This window comes from Equus caballus, chromosome 2 (assembly GCF_041296265.1).
Source record: "Equus caballus isolate H_3958 breed thoroughbred chromosome 2, TB-T2T, whole genome shotgun sequence".
In the NCBI taxonomy this organism is placed as follows: domain Eukaryota; kingdom Metazoa; phylum Chordata; class Mammalia; order Perissodactyla; family Equidae; genus Equus; species Equus caballus.
This window is the reverse complement of record NC_091685.1, coordinates 96,933,507-96,955,295: the sequence shown is the minus strand read 5'-3', so window position 1 is coordinate 96,955,295 and position 21,789 is coordinate 96,933,507. Positions and strand designations below refer to the sequence as shown.

Genomic DNA, 21,789 nt, shown 5'->3' with positions numbered 1-21,789 from the left:
AGTCTTATGACCTCAAAACTGATGAGCAAATTATTTGCTCTCACCCTCACCTCTGCCCATTTATAGTGGGGTAGTGAGGACGGGATACCCAAATAAAAACTCTCAATTTGGAAAATGGAATAAGGGAAAACACTTACTGATTCAAAGCAGTTGTGGAATACTCCTAGGAGACCCCGTGAATATTCTGTCCCTGGTAGTGGAGAGGGTCCTTAATTAGACCTTGATTCTGATCTCTGGCAAAGGACTCCCCTTGTCCATTGCCATCCATGGCTTCTCTCTGGAAAGTTATTCCTTATCCAATTCCCCCACGGCTCTGACTGAAGTAGAGGTTGGGAGTGTGCCCTTCCTGGGAGTTGTGAGGACTGCACTTCTTGCTGGTGTGAGCTTGGTACCCATCACTTTAAGGCCAAGCTCAAATTTCTTAGGTAGTACAATTCCCTCAAAAACTCAGCCTTCTGGTCTCTATGCTTCTGGTTCCATATGCTAGGAACCATCATCAAGCTCTTTTCTAGACTAAATTCTCAAAGTATGCTTTCTTTGTTTCCTTCCTCACAGGGCCCTGCCTCTCTCTAACAGAGGCTACCTTGAAACCAACTGAAAATAAGACTGCACTGGGAATGCTATGCCCAAATTACCACTGCAGAGGTGGGTCCCTGTGTTGGCTTAACAGCTGGCAGAGAAGTCTTACTGGGCTTCCCCCTCCACTTCCCACACCTCAAAAATAAAGCAATTTTGAACCTTTTCAGCTATTCAGGGTACAGCAGCAACTTGCTTTTCTAATCCTGTGTGTGAGGTCCTAATACCTGATCTTTCTCTACTCCCTTCCATCTCTGCTTGGAAACTGGTAACTTCTTTCTTGTGATACCTTGCTAAAAGCATCAAGAAACAGCCAATTCATTTCATATTCTGGGTTTTCCAACAGCTACCCCTAGAGCTTCAACTCAGTAGTGACAAAATGTTACCTGAAATACATGCCCCACCATCTGCTTGTCGTGTAAATGGTAAACCAGTGCCACATATTTTGTATTCATATGGCAGTCTCTCATTTCAGGGTATCAACTTCTATATTAGAAATATACGAGGTGGACAGTGTGCACAGGGGCTGTGCCTAGCTTCTGACAAAGACTCTCTTTGACCAAACTTTAGCTAGGCAACTGAGCCCTCTTTTCAACTAGGCCTCATCTTAGGTCCTGTCTTTGGCCTGCCTAGTCCAGCTTTAGCAAGAATCCTGCTAAGTCAGTTTAGCAAGCATCCCCCTACCCTTAATGTCTTCTCTTCATAATTTTCCATCCGCCAAACCCCACCCCCTGCTCATTGACTATAAATTCCCAGTTGTCTTTGTTGTATTCAGAGTTGAGACCGATCTCTCCCTGCTAGTGCAACAGTATTGGCACCTATTATTAACACTCATGAATAAAGTTCCTAACTGTTTTAACAAGTGTCACAATAATTTTTTCTTTAGTACTTACTAGCTCTAAATGCTGGTGGAATGATGACTGGCAGGGAAAATTGGCATACCCCTTTTCCTTAGGGTCCCCCAGTAGGACTTCCATCAATACTGACACGTACTAGCATTCCATCCAAAATCTGTCCTCTTCATATTCCCTTTGGACTTTACTTATAGCAAGTTACTATCAATCATAATTCCCTATCTGGACCTCTTGGGACCAGTTCCAGAATTTGGAATTTTTCACATTTCAGAAAACATTCATATGGTTTGGGGCAGCACCTGTAATCAAACTGTTAACATTTTTGTAGCAAAATATGCATTTAATACTAAATGTGATAACTAAAGACTATATAAAAGCCTGTAAGCGAGGTCAGGTTTGGCTGCCAAATGAGTTTTGGTGTGAAACATGAAAAAACTTGATTTTCAAAGATTTTTGGAATTTGGAATTGTATGTGTAGCAACAAAACATTTTGTAGAAAAGTAACCAAAATCATCTGAGCATGTCGTTCCTACCAGTTTATAATGTCACATTTCTATTCCTGTCCATTAACTCTTCCTCTGATCTAGTCCCTTTTCCAAAAGAAAAAGGAGAAATTAATTATAGAATCTAGAATTAATTTTGTGGTCCAAAGCAAAGCAAAATTGATTCTTTACTCTTTAAGATGTGAAGCATTTCTTTGCTTTCCCCGGTAATTTTGTTTTCCCCTATCATGAGTGAACACCCTCTAGTGGTTGTCCTCAGATATTTCTTCAATGCTGATATACAAAATACCAGCAAAAGACCAGAGATTAGTTAAAACCACCTTTACTTTAGTAAAGACCATCTGTAAATCATGAAACAATAGAGAATGTGATTACATGAAAGGTTAAGGATTGGAAGAGAGAATGACTTAATTGCCTCTTAGCTACTCTATCGGAAGAACAAGCTACAGTTTATTCACTTAAATCATACAGATTAGTAGTATTTAAAGACAAATTTGCAAAAAAACAAGGACTTTGTGTTGGCCTTTGGACTGAATTTACCTTATATTGGAAGGAGGTGCTGACATGATGGCAGAAGCTAAAGTGATACATTATAATCAACTGTATAATGTATTTACCTTGTTTTAAGTTTTATATATGATTTATAGATGGCTTATCAAATGTTTAGTCTAAGTTATTAAAACTTGAAAATACTCCCCAATTTTACAAAGAATGTAAAATTGTGTTCATTTAACAAGCACAAAATATGTGCTAAGACACTGCAGGAGGTGTTAAAAGGTCATTTTCTAATTATCCTGTTGCCCATCTTCTATAAAACTACCACTGCTCTTCCATGCATTTAGATGTCTGAAGACAAGCTCCAAATGCATCCCCAATATATTTTCTCTCCCATCAACCTACCCCATCTCCCTGTCAGATCAGGGATAATTTTATTTCCTAAACTCCTCACAGCTGTCACACTACGGACATGCATGGGAGCTATAATTTGGGAAGAGATTGTTAAAATTTATGTAGAAATGCTAGTGTATTTTAATAAATCAAATACATCAGAGATGTAAGTAGTTGTCTGATAATAGCCATCTAATTCTTCATGTATAAAACCTGCTAAAGTTAAAACATATAGCCACAATTGAAAAGAGAATGAAAAAACTTCATAGAGGCCTGACCTGTAATATATCTATGTCTTAACTATTCTGAATAGTTTCCACCAAATACAAAACCATTTTTGGATTACTGTTCTAAATTTCTAAGGTATATTCAATTAATTGCTAGTGGTTAATTTTAACATATAAGTAGTTCCATCCTGTGTCTCTTGCAAATGTGGACTGACACTTCAAAAAGGCTACTAATTCTAGTAATATGTCTTTCTAGAGAAATGATCAGTGGAAGAAAGGCTATCTTAAAAAAATCTTCAAGAATAAGGAAGCCACTTTAGCCTGGTCAAGTTAAAAAGCCTCTAAAAAGTCCAACTAAAACAAAACCAAAATGCATTTATTTTCTCCTTAATTAGAGAAAAGGATAAAATTTAAGTCATTTTAAACAATAAAGTATTAGGAGAGTAAAAGGAAAAAAGCCATCTTGTTACTAAGGAAGACTCTGTACTTTGTCTACTGCATGGATCTAACACACCTATTTGGAAGAGTTTACGTTTTGGTTAAACCTATCAGCCTGGGTCCATCCACAGAGGGCATATCCACAAGAAGTAGCCGTGAGCTGGCAAAACTGGTTGCTCAGATTTTCCCATGCAAGCTCATGTAGTTTAACCAAACGTTAATGTTAAAATGAATCTGCAACCAAGAAAGCAGAAAAAGCTTTAATATATCTTTAGAAAAACTCTTCACATACAAGACACTCGTCAGGCAAGAAGGTTTCCACAAAATTAAGAAAGGATTATCTCCTGAAGTAGCAGTTTACCACCAGAAACATTCTCACCTAGAATCATTCAGCATGTCTAGTTCATTTGGACATTCCAAATACACAGCAAGAAAGGGAGACCTTGCAAGATGTGTTAAGTTCAGTTAGTATTACATACAAAGTATGGTTAACTATGTAGTATTAAGATTTTCCACCACCAATTTATGAAAGTTCAGCTCACAGCAATGGAATAAAGCACTACTTGCATTTTCAATTCACTCTCTGAAATAAAGAGTGAATTGTATTACTGGCTACGTTTGGCTCATTTTCTTTATATATAACCTCTAAATATATTATTGGGGTGGAGGTGAATGGGAACTTGGTTGGGGCTTGCCCAAGGATGGGTGTGTACGTCCATGAAAGGATCCAAAATATTACCCAACTAGTATAAAGTTCTCTGGACAGTATTAAAGTGGTTCCATGGGCTCAAAGATTTAGATCACCTTCCAAAGGGTCTAACCTGTTACCTAAACATAAAAAATACTTAAAATATTTTAAATGGAACAACACAGCTCCATAATAATGTTGTTCTGTGACATTTGGTGACTACTTTAAGAAGAAGAGCAATAGTAGTCATTGCTCTGTCTACCTTAGAGGCAGCTTTGAAGCCAGATGAGATATCACACTTAACAGGTTTGAATTTGTCAGGAAAAAAGCAAGATAAAAATACAAAGCGTGATGACTGTCATCCATTACCCATCAGAATCTCTTAAAGATCAGATAAAAGAAAATAATTTACAGCCCCCCCAACAATAATTTACCTATTAAAGAGGGTATAATTTAACAAAAAAACATTTAAATTTTATTTTCAAGAGCAAAGTAGGCATAGCAATCTTGTGAATAGGGTAAGCCATTCTGGCATAAAACAACTATCAAAGCTTGAAAAAGAAATCTGTACACCATTTTGTTTTGATAAACCTATTATCTTTGTATTCAAATGTAAAATATGCTGCACTATTAACCAGTGATTCTATGAATGACACTTAGACATCTCTGTTTTGTTGACTTCTCAACAAAGCACCTCTTTAAAGGAATCTATAATTCATGTGAACAACGGACCATAGCTATAATTTGACACAAACTAGGTAAATGTGGGTCACATACAACACTTTGAATTGTTGATAGAATCAAACAACCATACAGAAACTTTATTGCATTTAGCTCTGTAGAACAGAACACACTCTCATTTCTATCAGAGAACTGCCAGCTATTTTGTGGTATAGCCCTTTAAGAGGAAATTCCAAGAACTGATTTTTCCAATAGCAGTGAAGCTGCTACATGTCATTTTGCTCTGCACAAACCAAAACTTTCTCCAAACTGTTAAAACTGTGTAACTTCAATGATATTAATCTCTTAAATCGGATAAGTAACGTGCCATATTCTTTTATTCTAAATTCAAAGACCAGGTAACTTCAAAGGTTTTTTTCCTTGAAAAAGAAAGACTAGAATAAATGTCTGAAAGAATAACATTGCCAGATATTAGAAACGGGATGTGCGGACTGACGCAAGTTCAGTCTGGCACACTGACTTTAGAATCCAAATCTTTCTCTCAGGAATTAAAAATACTTGAATATAGTTTACTCCTTTCGTACTCTTCTTTTGCGTACTGACTTCACTGGCCCATCTCCAGATCCTGTGCTCTCATCTGCTTCTTTCATCTAGAAAAAAGAATTATGAAAATGTTGACTCTCGTATAATGGGTAACTAGTTATAGCAATACATATTTCTTATTCTCTAAAATATGTGTTCTGACAAATGCTATCTTATATATGTTCCTTTACTTCATGCAGCTGATCAAAAATGTGTATATAAATTGATGTTTTAATTGGCATGATGACATTTTTAGAATAACTGCTTATCAAATATGCATCTGACAAGGCATATTGCTAACAACTCAACTGATGATTTTATTTTATGATTTAGAACTTAATGTCATAGTTAATCAAGGGTTATATGATATTTTCATTGTAGGATATTAAGCACTAACTATTCATTACCATATTTCTGGAAGTAAAGAATTGCTGAGGTGGTTTTACAGAGACTTTTTAAGAACTCGTGGCACATGGTACTTTGAGAAAAATTAGGAGAGAGGAAAGGGCAACATCAAATTTATGGTTTGGATTTTTTCTTTTCTTTAATTCTTATCCTTCCAGAAAAGCATTTATACATAAACTTTTCTATCAAAATAAAATAATGAAGATGTTATATAGTATTATACAAAATAGTTATAATTAATTCTCAAGGTTATGCTATACAAAAATTGGCTTATTTTCGCTCACAGACAAATATATGAGTCTAAAAGTACACAAAATATTTTGTGAAGCAAAATATAACTAGAATACATATTCGAATAAACGATTGCAAGTATTATTCTTAAGAGAATGACAGCTGAAACAATGACTTTAAAACTCTGTTCTGGAAGAAAGGATCTCCACCTGGCTCCCTCGGAATATGCATATTCAGCCATACTAGATAATGATGCCCCAAACCCCTTTAAAACTCACAAGGCAGTGAAGACCAGTAACCAGGTACATGTACTAATAAGCTTTAGAAAACAATTAAACAGTAACCATAAAACAAGTTTATTTGGGAGATTTCTTCAAATAGACAAAATAGAAGGTTTTTTTATCACACGCAACAGACCAAATGTTCTTTTCCCTCCTTAACGCTGAGTACCGGGAGTGGTGAGGACGGTGGCCATGGGGGTGGACTGTGCAGCTCTTAAAGGGCTAGGGAAGTAGAGTAAACAGGCTTCCGGTAGATGCTGGGTGAAAAAGAAAGCTCTGGTTCTGAATTATACCCTGGATGGTTTCTGAGTCCATAGTAACTGACTGAAAAAAAGGCACTGTGTAAAGTTCTCCTATATATCAGGATGCAAAAAGGGGTGGACACAGGAAGATGGGAAAACTAGTTTACTAAAGATTTGAGAAAAACACCATTTCAGGCAGATAGTCTTCAACTACCCAATGAATGAAATATCAAAACGTGACAGTAAATTATTGAGAATGTTTTTACAATGGTTATAAAGAAAATTGTCTTGTAATAAACAATTCCCTTTTAAATATTCAAATAGTCTGTATATTATACCTTTCAACAGAATACTTAAATGATAAAGTCATAATTTTTTACAGATGCACCTTTCTATATTGTGTAAACTACAGGCTTACTTTACAGGCATTAAGCATGAAGGCATTAAGATGATATAAACTATAGTATTTTCTTGCCTTCTTTATGGATACATTTTAAAAACAATATAGAGGCTCTTATGAAAGCTGGGAGAAATACAGCAAAAAATTCTTCACAAGCCAGATTGATGTTTCTATTGAAATAATTTTTTATGGATAATGATTATACAGAGAAACTAGTTTATTTTCTGTTAAAGAGTCGCTTACCTCATCCTCTGATCCAGACTTATTTGATTTATTACCTTCTTCTTGTCCTTCTATGATTTCAATTTCTTCTTCACTCTTTTCCTCAGGTTCACCTTCCTCTTCTAGAATACAGATTTTATTAAAGGCAAATACTCAGTGAATTAGAATCTTGCTACTGAAAAGTATTAAATACAATCTGGGAGAATTATTTAAATTCCAATATTTAAAAGCTTTCTTCCATTTGAAATTTTAAAAAAATTAATTAGAAGGGGCCAGCCCCATGCTGAGTGGTTAAAGTTCCACGAGCTCTGCCTTGGCAGCCTGGGTTTTTGGGTTCGCATCTAGGGCGTAGACCTACTCCACTCATCAGCCATGCTGCGGAGGCATCCCACATACTAAATAGAGGAAGATTGGCACAGATGTTAGCTCAGGGTGAATCTTCCTCACCAAAAAAAAAAAAAAAATTATAAATACTCATTATTTTACCACATTTTATAAATAAATCATCATATTTGAGGAAAAGGACAGGTTTGAAGAATTCTTAAGCATTCAGTCTATGTAATATGGAAATCAAAAGAATACATATATGTGTGTGTGTATTTCTTTTTTTGAGTGTATGGTTTTTAAGTCAACTGTTTGCATTAACTATTAGGTTAAAAATTGTGCTCAAGACATAATTTAAGTTAAGCAAAGGGCTCAATCTGGAACTTGGTTTGTGACACCGGACAAATAGCAATAGTTTGATTTCTACCTAGATGTGTGTAAAAAGGTCTCACTGGAGAGCCATCCAAAAGCCTCCGTCCTTCAGTTCTCACATCTTCCGGAGTTTAGTCCAGGGTGGGAAGGGGACATGGGATTCAGCAAACCTTTCAGGAGGTTGAATTATTTGCTATGATACACTGTCTGATAAATGGCCACCATTGGAAGACTCGGCGTCGATTTTGCTGCTGCAGCCACCTGCCCTGAACCTACCACTCTTCCACAGAGGGCATGGTCTGTACCTCTCGTTGCATCTACAGTTTCGGAGGCAGGAAAAGTCCCTGCAAAAGGCTACAGCATATGGGATTCTTAGTTGCTGGGCCCTGAAGCAACTGAACAATATTTAAATCTCTCTCCTCCTAAAAGGCCAAAACTACAAACAGGATGGCGGCTCAGGGTACAACACCCAGGCAGGGACGATCACTCCGCTTTGCCATGGTCACATGTTCCTGGGGATTCAGATGATATAAATTGGACAATAAAGCAAGTGCAACAGCTAGTGTTTACCAGATAATCCACTGTTTTTCTGAGCTTTACCCAGGGTCCCCATTATAAATCACTATTATTGTCTTACCTTTTTCAAGAATTTCACCATCACTTTGCTTTTTTTCCTCTTCCACGTCCACTGGCTTCTCCAGGGCTGCCTTCTCCTCCTTCACTTCTTGCTCGAGTGCTCCCTTGGTTTGCGGTTTACATATGTCAGTTTTTTTATACTCTGCATCTTCATATTTTTTCTATAAAAGTTTAACATAAGCTATTTTTACTAAAAGCAAAACCTTTTTTTTAAATTTTTTTTTTACAATAACTGACATACACAATGAACTGTCAGTAAACATTTACAGGAAATTTAGTTTATTACTTATTATTTAGTTTATTGCTCAATTCACAGAACTCCTAAACACTAAGACATTGTTTTTTAAGTTGAAGGAAATTCATTTTCTTTACCTTTACTCTTCTTGGCCAACAAAATGAAGTAATTAATGCTATTGGGAATCCCACTGCCACAAAATAAATGAGCCAAAGCCACGGGCGCTCTTCAGCAATTGCCATTAACTGTTTAAATATACCAGGCTATAGAAGAAATAAGAATAAAAATTCAATTCAGATTTTACAAACCTTCATTAGGAAATACAGCCTACCAAAAAAAGCCTTATTTTACCTAGGTGTTTTAAGAAGTGATGAACTTGTAAGCTAAAAAATATTTTATTTTCTCATCTTATATTTTGTAAAGTTTAAACTCTTTAATTATCAGCACGCTCGCTATTTGAGACTTTGTAGTAGAAGATATATTACTACATATGTAGAAACTGATAACCTACCAGCAAGAGTTAAGACAGTTTTCTTTTTAGGCAAATTTTAAGATGGAATTACTCTTTATGGACGTATTATCTGGTTCATCTAGAAATATACAACTCTCTAATAACTCATTCTTTACTTTCAAAGGGATTATTAATAAAATCAACCTGAGAATTATTGGGGTTTTTTCTTTTTTATTAACACACTTCACATACAACCTTCAGTAAGGAAATTGTTTCTCTTATTAAAATAAAATCTAAAATCATCAAATGATTTAGTTAAAGGAATTTCAAAATGAGAATCTCTCTACCTTTACCTACTCTTTTGACGGGTTTTGCTAATGTCCAAAGAAACCAAATGTAAGGTATGAATTTTTCTTTATAATAATGGATTTTAAAGATATATTCTCCAAAATGCATTGTGTTGAAATGTTTAGCTTAATCTTTTCTAAACAGTGTTAAGATTTGGGGGAAATAAAACCAGAACACACTTTAATAATATTAAATTTAAAAATTCTCTACACTCCCCTAAGTGAAAAGCAACTGAAATGAATAAAGAATAATATTTAGATTACTGTTACCACTTAGGCCTTGAATTGACAAGATGACAAATGTATTAAGTATTCTTATTTCTATAAACAACAAATAGGCATTAAATCCCATTATGCTATCATAATTTAGTGAATGAAATGAAGACTTACATATATAGAGTTCATTATATACTTTATAATGAAGTTGATTATAATAAAGCTGAATATTGTCTACATAAATTTATTTAAGGATATTTCTTTGGCATTTAGTAATTACTGAGCATTTATTTACCTTTTCAAGGGCCATTTGTATAACCCATAACAAGACCAAGTCCTATTATTACTCTATGGTAAATACTGTACCTCATTGGCATTTGCTACCATTATTTTCACTCCCCAACCGTCTGCAGCCCAGTGATCTGCTACTTCCTTTTCCGAACAGATAATGAAATTATCAAAGTAGATATCAGAAGTCATAGACCAAAGCTCTAAACCAAGAGCACGGAAAGAAGTCAGAAGGAATGGATGGTCATCTTCAAAATAATCTGGATTAGGAATTTTTCGAGGACTCCAGATTCCCTGGAAGAAAAAGTAATTTAAAGACATTTTCAAATAATTTCATTATAAAAGCTACTCAAGAAGTAGTTGCTGTTGAATAAAATCAGCAATACTAACTGGAGAAAAAGGAAAACTTTAACTGATATTAATTCATTAGTAATTCACCAGAAATAATGTTTCTTCTTATTCTGTACGTGATATTCCCTATGGATAATACTGACTTAATCTTTGCAAAAAAAGCTAAAGTGAAAATCAAACACACAAAGAAACCTGAGTAATTAAATTTCACAAGTAAGTGATACTACTTTAGACAAGTTTTTTACGTTTAATAAACTTATTCAAGGCAAGTTGTCACTAAAATTGCCCAAATCAGAGAGGTTACTGTATGGCAAAAATGGAGTCACTACTTTTAACATACACCCATGACAGGCATCAATAATCAATCAGGGTTGAACCTCAGAACAATTATTCAACATAAAAGTTCCTTAAGCCTTTAAATGATTAAACTCAATCAAATCAAATAAATTTGACAGTACAATCACTCACTGACTCACTCCACCATCATATATATCTATCCTGTGCCAGACACTATGCCAGGTGCTAAGGATACCGTGATGATAAAGACAGACATGGTACCTGTATCATGGAATTTAAAGTCTAATGAGGGAGACAGACATTAAACAAAAAAGTTACCAAAATAAACATTTTGTGATAAATGCTATGAAGAAAAACTACAGTGAGCAATTAGAATATATAACTGCATATATATAATAAATGTTAGAAAATGTCAATGAATAATTAGAAAGATAAAACTACAGTGTTAAATGGATAACAGGGACATCTACCCAAAAAGCCAGGTACACTCAAAAGACCTCTGATTTAGGGGGCCGGCCCCATGGCCGAGTGGTTAAGTTTGTGTGCTCCACTTCAGTGGCCCAGGGTTTCGCTGTTTGGGATCCTGGATGTGGACATGGCACCACTCATCAAGCCATGCTGAGGTGGCGTCCCACATGCCACAACTAGAAGGACCTGCAACTAGAATATACAACTATGTACTAGGGGGGGAGGAGGAGGGGGAGGGGGAGGAGGAAGAGGGGGGAGTGGGAGGAGATTGGCAATAGATGTTAGCTCAGGTGCCAATCAAAAAAATATATATATATCTGATTCATATTAGATATCTGATTCGTATTAGAAAAAAATCCTAATTTTAATAAGACCAGAAAGTAAGGAGCACATTAATTAAGCACAGGTATTAATTACTAAAATATACAGTGTGAGTTTGCTTGATCATCAGTTGTTTACTAGGGAAAATATAGTATAAAGTAACTGATCTTTAGTTTTTAATTTTATTCCCCCAGAAAATTAAAAAAAGAATGCTTTACTTTCTAAATATAAATTAGTTGGAGTCTATTTTCTTTGCCTTCTCAAGACAGCTAAGGCACTCTATTACAAATCACATTTCTACAAATTAACATTATCAATAACTAGATATATAAAAGAAATATCACAACATTTTTAACTTTACTATGGGACTGGAAGGAGCGGCTATTACCTGGTAGTCAGGATTATCTATCATTGGAGGTCTCCATACTCCTTTGTACTTTGGGTTATCTATCATGGGAGGTCTCCACTCACCACACCCAATCTGACATGCTGGATTAGAAATCTGAGGTGCCTCCCATTCTCCATCCATGTCTTCATTCCTTAGGATGTTAGAATAAAGCAAATATAGTAACCTCAAGTCCCTTCCTTCAGTCATATGAACCAGTAACAAAAAAGCAAGTAAGAAACATGAAATTGACATTTGAAGGTGAGGAATGCTTACCAGTCATCAGGTTTTTCAGCATTAGGATCTGGAATAAATTGGGGTTCATCATCAAGCCAGCCATCAGGTTTAACAACACTCAAATCTTCTATTTGGGCAGGTTCACTTTCATCCCTGTAAATACAGTATTTTATGTTAATTATTAATTATTTTAAAAGTTTAAAAACGTACATTACAAAATTCAGAAGGTACCAAAAGGCATTTCCTACCCTTCTGTCTTTGTGCCTACTACTTCCTCCATCTCTCAGCCACCTAAATCTTCAGCTAACTTGCCACTTTTTTGTATATATTCCATTGTTCTCTGTGGATACATGCACATATGTATATATTCTTTTTTTACACAAATGACAGGATTCTGTACAGGGTATGTCAGACCTTGCTTCTGTCACTTAACAACACAGTCATTCATCAACAAACGTATATTGAAATGCTTACAATGTGTCAAGACTGTTCCTCTATTTTATATACATATAAATCTGCTTCATTCTTCTTAACAATTGTATAGTTTTCCACTTTGTGGATATGGCACAATTTATTTAACCTATCTACTCTTAAGGGACATTCAGTGTTTCCAAAAACTTACTATTACAAATAATGCTATAATGAATATCCTGGAATATATTCGAAGCTAATAAGAAATTAGCTGTCAGCAATATGAATTAAAAATATTTTTTCCAGTTTCTCATATATTTTTTGAAATAGTTTTTGGGTTTTTTTTTCCATATACAAATCATTTACTTTCAGGTGGCTGAAATTTGTTAATATTTTCTTTTATGATGCTTCAATTGTATGTCCTATTTGCAAAGGTCTTCCCTACTCCAATAGTATTTTTTTTAACTCTGCACATTTACTTCTAGTAATTTTATATTTTCATTTTAAAAAATGATACTTAGAAAGTAAATTCTAAAGTATATAAACATAATCATAGTAAGTACCGAGTAGAACTGCAGTCGTGCGCCACCTAACATTTTGGTCAGCAATGGACTGCATGTATGATGGCGGCTCCGTAAGATCAGTACCATATGGCCTAGGTGTGTAGTAGCCTATACCATCTAGGTTTGTGTAAGCACACACTATGATGTTCACACAATGATGAAATCACCTAATGTCACATTTCTCAGAACAGATCCCCATCATTAAGCAATGTATGACTGTACTAATATAAGTTTCATCTTTGTAGAAAAGTAGAAATTTTAAGAGGCTACATAATGATTTTGCAAATAAAATTTGAGCAACAAAACAAACTGAAATAATCAATCTATATATGTAAAGACGTGTACTTGCATGATATCAATGCTATCTTGAGTCTCTGAGGGCTCAGAGTAACCAGAGTTTAAAATCTCAGGGAGCATTTCTTCTGGTGCTTTATAAAACAAATTCTAACACATATCACCAATCAGAATGAGGTTGTTCTATGCAGTTTGTCTCATTTAAGGGCAAACATTTCCCAGCCTTACTCTGTATGGCTAAACAAACATGAAGCAATGTTAGAAAGCCCACATGGAAGGATGTAGTCCTGCCTTTTCTGATAGAATGAATTCATGAAAGTGGTGCACTAAGTGACTTTCTAATAATTTTTTTTAAAACCATACTGTTCTTCCCACCTTGTACAAGTTACTTCCCTATTATACTATTTGCCTGAATACAAAGGCATTTTCATCATTAATCAGTATCCTTCTTTACCTACAAGAGAATTAAGAAGTTAATACTTTTGGTTATCTAGGAGCAACACTCTATGTTCTAAATAGGTAGCAACCTCAATGTTTATAAATAAATAAGAACTTGAAGAAATAGGAACAGACATTTTCCAAAATGAAGCACAGAGAGAAAAACTGGTTTTAAAAAATGGACAGATCCTCAGTGACCTGTGGGACAACAGAAAGCACTCCAACATCCATTTGAGTGGGGCCCCCAAAAAAGAGATGGGGAGACACATATAAACATTTAAAGAAATAGTGACCAAATATTATCCAAATTTGATACAAACTATAAACCCACATTCCAAAAAGCTCAAAGAATCCAAAGCAAAAGGCAAACACACAAAGGACGACATCAAGGCACAACAAAATCAAAGTGCTGACAACCGGTGACAATAAATCTTCAAACCAAACAGAGAAAATGACACCTTAGGTAAAGGAGAACAAGGATGAGAATAACAACTGACTGCTACTCAGAAACAATGCAGCCTCAGGACAAGGGATGCTGTCACAAAATAACTATCAACCTGTAATCCAATAGTGAGAATATCCTTCAAAAATGAAGGCAAAATAAAGACATTTTCACACAAATGCAAGTTGAAAGAATTCAAAGACAGCAGACATGGACTACGTATGTTGAGTTTATCAGGCAGAAGGAAAAGAGATGCAAATGCATATCTATACAAAAGAAGAGTACCAGAAATGGTAAATATGTGGGTAAATAAAAGGACTTAACTGTCTGATTAAAAGACACTGACTGAAGAATAAATATGTGTGGCCTTCAAAGTATATACAATGGTCCCCCCTTATCCAAAGTTTTGCTTTTCGTGGTTTCAGTTACCCACAGTCAACTGCGATTGGAAAATATTGACGGGAAAATTCCAGAAATAATTCATAAATTTTAAATTGTGTGCCATTCTGAATAGCGTGATGAAATTTCTTGCTGTCCCACTCCATCCCACCAGGGATGTGAATCATCCCTTTGTCCAGCATATCCACACTATATACACTACTGCCCGTAAGTCACTTAGTAGCCATCTCAATTATCAGAGCGACTGTCCTCATATCCCAGTGTTTGTGTTCAATAACCCTTATTTTACTTAATAATGGCCCCAAAACGCAAGAGTAGTGATGCTGGCAATTAGGATATGCCAAAGGGAAGGTACTATGTTGTTAATCTCTTACTGTGCCTAATTTATAAATTAAACTTTATCATAGGTATATATGTATAGGAAGAAAACATATATCTAGGGTTCGGTACTATCCACAGTTTCAGGCATCCACTGAGGGTCTTAGAACCTATCCCCCGTGGATCAGGGGGTCTATTCTAACAGGGTAAATGTGTGATAATAGCACAAAGGATGGAAGGGGGAAAATATGACTCATAAGATTAACTTAGACAAGAGTCCTATTATTTGAGAGCAGATTGAAATAAGTTAAAGATGCATACTGTAAACCCTAGAGCAACCATTAAAATAATAAACGAAAGAGGAAAAGCTAATAAACCAATAGAGAAGAAAAAATAGAAGACTAAAAGAAAATAACCCAGAAGAAGTCAGGAAAAATTTTTTTATAAAGGACCACAAAATACATGGGACAAACAGAAAACAAGTAGTGAGATAGTAGGTTACATCCGACCCTATCAATAATTAAATGTAAACGGTTAGAAGGACTCCAATTAAAAGACAAGACTCAAATATATGTTGCCTACAAAAAAATCACTTTAAAAATAAAGGCATATATAGATTACAAATAAACAACTGAAAATAATATTCAATGGAAACATGATTTAAAAGAAAGCAGGAGTATTGATTTAATATCAGACAAGTAGACTTAAAGACAGAGAGTATTGCAAGAGTTTATAAAGAAGGATATTTTATAGTAATAAAAAGGTCAGTTCCTCAAGAGGTCATGAAATACTGTGAATGGATCTAGTAACAGATCTTCAAAATACATGAAACAGGGCCAGCCCGATGGCCGAGTGTTTAAAGTTCTGCGCACTCCACTTCAGCTGTCCGGGGTTCGTGGGTTCAGATCCCACGTGTGGACCTACTCCACTCGTCAGCCATGCTGTGGAGGCATTCCACATACAAAGTAGAGGAAGACTGGCACAGATGTTAGCTTGGAGCTAATCATCTTCAACCAAAACAAAAAAGAGGAGGATTGGTAACAGACGTTAGCTCAGGGAGAATCTTCCTCACAAAATAACCCAAAACAAACAAACAAAAATACACGAAACAAAAACTAACAGAACTCAAGGGAAGCACAAACAAATTCACAATCATAGCTGAAGATTTTAATACTCTCCTCTCTGTAAGAGAACGGACTGAAAACCAATAAGAATATAGAAGCTTTGAACAATACTAGCAACCAACCTGATGAAATCGACATTTGTAAATGTTTTCTGACCATACTAAAATTAAATTGGGAGTCAAAATGAAAATTATATCCGGAAAAGCAATAAATAATTGACAACAAAGCAACACACTTAAAAACACATGGATCAAAGAAGAAATCACTAGGGAAATTAGAAAACATTATGAATTGAATGTTCTCATAAAAAACATATATTTTTGGAACATATATTTGAGTTCACCATCTGAATTCAAACTATGGGAACTCAGGAACTGAATACATTTCTTTTAAAGAAAAATTCATAATAGAATAGAAACATGAATACTCAGCTAGTGAAAAATTTATGATTAAGCAAACTGCTATGAGTGAATCCGGTAGAGTTTTCCGTGATGCTGAGGATATGGCTATTTTAAGCCAAGTAACTATTAACTGAAAAGACTGCAACTAGATAAAATATGCACACACACGATAAAGATCAAACTGGGAATTACATTAAAGTGTTGGTGTTTTAGATTCACGGAATTTTTTTCACCATAGCATTGAAAGAATAAAAAATAAAAATATATTGAAAAAGGCAACAAAATTAAAATATTAATTAAAATGAAAATAAAGGTAAGTAAAAGGCAGGGAAGTGCAAAATCCATTTTAGAAAAGTATTTCACCCAAAATAGGCAAAATAAGTAGTTTTGATGGTTCAAAGAATACATTTCATTGGTCGTCAACTTTACTTACATGATATGTCTCATGACCTAATTACACCAAATAATGCTCTGCTGCTGAATTCTTCGCTTACCAGTCTTCCGGTTTGACGGCAGACAGATCCGGGATCTTTGCTCTTTCATCCCAGTCATCAGGTTTTTTATCACTGGGATCTTCAATTTCTTTGGGAGGATTGATGGGAGGAACCACATCCTCTAGTAGGCTTCCTTTGTTTACAACTATTTGATCTATTAATAGTTCAAATGTGTCATCTGGATTCATCACTAAAAACCAATTTAAACATATTACACTTAGCATATTGATAAACATTTTAAAGATAATCTTCTAAATAATAAAATTACCCTAAACGTCATGGGTAAAATTTTCTCTCAACCAGAAATGGAGGTATAACATCAATGTATTATATCAAAATATGCTGAAATCACCAGATATAATGCTTCCTAAAATCAAAGAAAAAAATTTAAGTAATGATAATAATTTAATAAAATGCTCCATTTACTTCTCAAACAAAAAATACCCAATAGCTACCTCAGTTTGGGACTCATGTGACCAGTCAGCTTCTTTTATAGTCAACAGAACACGAACTAATCTTCTTCAGTATTTTAAAATAATTTTTTTGAAACGATCTCAAACTTAAAAAGTTGCAAGTACACTCTAAAGAACTTTATTTTTTCCTGAACCACTTGAGAGTAAGTTACCGACCTCATACACATCATCCCTGAATGTTTTAATGTATATTTCCTACAAACAAGGACATTCTCCTACATAACCCCAATCTAGGTACCAAAATCAGGAAATTAACATTGATAAATTACTATCATTTCCTAGAAATCTCTAAAGTTCCTTGGCATTTCAAATTCAATGAGTCACACACTGTAGTGTAAAATAGCTCATGGAGGATTGAAAATATTCAAGCTTACACTTATCAGTATGTTTGTTTGGAGGTAAATGCTAGCTCTCTAAAGAGACGTCCCCAAGCCACAACTTTCATAAAGGAATTCCTCGTCCATTGTAATGACAAAATGAAAGCACTCTCTCCTCCTTTTGTAAATGGGGGGGGGGGGTCACTGGGTAAAATTTGTATCTTTGGAAAGAATGGTAGATGAAAATAGCTCCTGAACATTTGCTGTCAATAAGCTAAGGAAGCAGGAGCTGTCAGCAGATGTCAGAATGATCCTGACTTAACAAGTAAGTGGGCTACCACTTTCTGAAAAAACAGTTCTCAAGTAATAACAATCTCCAGAGGTTTCAGTCATGGCAATGCTAAATTATTTATATCAAAATCAAATACTGCAATTTATATACAAACTCAAATAACGCAAATGCTCAATATTTTCTCTCTTTTCCCTACTATTTCCTCTTCTATTACAGCTGAGATTATAAAACTATATGACTTTACAAATGAAAAAAGTCAAGACTGAAGCAGAGCTAAAGTAAGATCTTAAATGTAAAAAAGTACCATATCCTTCCTAATCAAAAAAAAGGTTTCTCAAAAAAATTCTTGAAAAGAATGCCTTCTGAATAAATTTTGCAACTGAAATTGATTTAAAATTACAGTTAAAACAAAAAAGCACATGACAAATATGCATATGTGAAAAGATATCTTTGTCCAAAAAATTTTCCATTTGGAAAACTATATTAAATATTTCAAATGAACTTACAATAAAGGCATTGGATTATAAAGTCTTTTAAGGTACTCTGTAAGGTTCTTAGAACAACTACAGAATAATGTTACAAACATATAATAAAAGTTTTTTTAAAAAGAAAAAAGTCATTCAATAACCTAGCACAACAAAGTTTTCTGTTTATAGTGGTAAGAAAAGCAAATGTTTACGAGTCAGACTGGATTTCAATTCCAGTCCTACAAGTTACTGTTGTTTCCTGGGGCAAGTGACTTAACCTAAGTTAAGGCAAAATAGAGAGAGAAACTGTTCCCCACATGCGATCGTTGTAAACAAGGTGCCCAGCATAGAGCCCGGTACGTATCAGGTGACTAATGAAAATTAGTTCTTTTTTTCTAGGCTTTTTCTATTTGCTTGCATAATTTGCCTAGTGGCATCACAATGTGTCTCTAATTTGAATTTTGTTTTCTTTCCCCATTTTAATATTTTAAGAATTTCTTCCTGGTTGCTAAACATTTTGATAGTTATTTTGTATTGCTTAGAAAACCTCTACTGTAACATTCGGACTGCCTTCAAATTTACAGTACGTTTTCACACACAGGTCATTTTCTGTCTTCTGGATTATTTTCTTTGGATAAATTCCTGAAAGTGGAATTACGGTTTCAAAGGCCATAAACGTCTTATGGCCTTTGATATACTTTGATATACACTACCAAATTGCTTTTGACCATAAATTCATTTGTTCTGTTCTAGTTATAATTTCTCATTATTTCTACAGTTTACTTTATATTCCCCAAAACGTCCAGTACTATTTTCCAATTTCAGAAAAAGATATTTGACATCAATGCTGACATTAAAAATAAAATTGGTCATTGCCTTGGCAGACAAAATGCTTGTTTCTGCAACTGCAGTCTTTTGAAAGAAACTGAAATACTTTAGTCTTGGATGGAGCTGTCCTGTTCGGTTGTGACATGCCGTGACTTTGAGTCATCATGGGCAGACCGAACATCTATAAGCATAACTGCTTGGGAAGAGGGGAACAACCCCTTAGAATACTCCACCCCTCAATGTCTAAGCAAACTCTACTTACTTAAGTAAAGCTGTCTATTAATATATGGTTGCCCAAGGCTTTCCCTTTCAAAGTTTAGACATGCACCACAACCACCACGAGACAGGACCCAACAATGACCACGACTGCCTATAGAATGAAATCTAAGCTTGTGAGCTTGGCATTATGGACTTTTTCCTCTTTAACCTTATTTTCCAGTTTTCTATCCTTACAGCACCACTAACGTCACAGTGCCTAAAATATCCTTTTCCCTTCCTATCTTCCACGTTCTATCTACACTTCAAGACTAGTTCAAATATAATCTCCTTCATTACGTTTTCTCCGAGTCTCCACACTGGAAGTAATACTGCTCTTGAACTCTTAACTGCCCCTCGTCTGTACCTCTCACGTGGCACTTTACTTTCCGTCTGTGCTATAATTGTCTTATTTGCCTAAAAAGAAAAGCTCCTTATGAGTCAGGTCTATGTTTGTTTCTCCCAAAGCACTTGCCATGAAAATAACAGTAGTCAACAAATATTTTTGAGTTAATGAATGAATTAAAAAGATATACCAAGGGTATAAAGATGAGTCTTCCTGTCTGTAAAGAACTTTTTAAGGTCTACATCTGGAGGTTTGGCATGTTTTTCTTCAAAAACTCCAGTTTTTGGATGTTTATGTCTGAAGATAAAATGAAGTTTATAATCTTCTCCACATTTATCTGGTCCAAACATAATGGTATAGGATGTCTTATCATAAAAGTTTTCCTTCAAAGAGAGATGAGTGTTGAGATTAGTCCAGAATTAGAGTACTTAATGAATTTCTCTATTCTATCCAATTGGGTGGAGTTTACAAAAATGTATTAAATGCTAATTCAACAAAGAATTACTTGACACAAGTGACAATAAAGGATGTGGAAAAATGACAAATTTTACTTCAAAATATTTTTTTAAAAAGCACACACTACTTCCTTCCTGAAGACGTAAAAGAGAAGCTGAAACCACCCTGGGAACAGCCTCCTAAGCTTTAACTACTTTATGTAAATCTGTATTATTAATATTTTATTAAGAAAATTAAGCATAAAGGAAAGCATACTTATGATCTTAAGACGACAATGATTATCCATTACTATTATTCAGGAAGACGCCAGAAAATGACCCTCCTGAGCACAGAGTGAAGAGAGATTCAGACACAAGAACAGACACAGACATGCTCCCTGCTTCACTACTAGTAATTTCCCTTTATTTGGCATGGCCTCCTGGTTAAGAGCCTGGGATCCAGAGTCAGATACGGAGGTTCAAAGCCTACACTGACACTTAAACTAGCTGTATGTAGCCCTGAGCAAATTTCTTAACCTCTCTGTAGTTGTTTCATCACCTCTGAAGTATGCAGATAATAACAGTACCTACCGCATGAGGGTTCTTTGAGGATTAGCTGAGTTAACCAGATAAAGTGTTTGAAAAATACTTGGCATTTGATTTTATTATTGTCATTATACCTTCAGGTGATCGTCACCTTACAATACCTAAAACAAGAGCTTCAACATTTATCACAAATGGGCTCCCCTTTAACTGATCCTAATAATACTACATGAATCCTTTAATCCATGTTTCATAGCATAGCCACATGTTTTCACAAATATCTCACTGACGTCTCACTTATCTTACTTCTGTTATATGCAGAAATGCTGACACAGCCTCCTGTAGGAGAATGCTGTAAGAAATTTCCCCAGCCTTCAAATGGTCCTAATACAACCTGCTTCACTATGACAACACTTTTAACTTCGTTAATTTTTGTGGGCTGCCAACTCCTGAACTGGCCCGCCTTTACTTGGTTCTTTGGCCATTATACTTTACTGCCTTGCTCTGTTATCTTGCTTCTCTGAACAAACATTTGATTCTTATTTTGTAAAGAAAATAACTCTAAGCTGATCTTTCAACTGCATTTATAAGCACCATGTTATTTTTTATTTAAAGACATGGTAAAATTTTTACATTGATAAAAATTACAAAACTGATGCCATCAAGTAACACAGCTGTATACAAAACTTGAAGGCACATTGTAAAAGCTATATAAACTCATGTTGAATGGATTTTCAAAGTTCTTTTCTATTTCAGTTGAAAATAAAAATTTCAGTTTTATCAATTACTCCTTAAAAATACTTA

General features: G+C 34.9%; 1 protein-coding gene across 2 annotated transcripts in view; it reads right to left on the bottom strand.

Annotated features, from left to right (window-relative positions):
- Positions 1-3,784: 3,784 nt before the first annotated feature.
- CLGN (calmegin) overlaps positions 3,785-21,789 on the bottom strand; it is a 41,554-nt gene continuing 23,549 nt past the window's right edge. Inside the window, 9 exon segments of one of the 2 annotated variants that reach the window (NM_001434495.1) lie at positions 3,785-5,505; positions 7,240-7,340; positions 8,552-8,711; positions 8,923-9,048; positions 10,166-10,381; positions 11,913-12,063; positions 12,186-12,299; positions 17,031-17,220; positions 20,199-20,391. In NM_001434495.1, the coding sequence (NP_001421424.1) occupies positions 5,425-5,505; positions 7,240-7,340; positions 8,552-8,711; positions 8,923-9,048; positions 10,166-10,381; positions 11,913-12,063; positions 12,186-12,299; positions 17,031-17,220; positions 20,199-20,391 (1,332 nt within the window). In that variant the 3' untranslated portion in view covers positions 3,785-5,424. 2 annotated transcript variants of the gene reach the window in all.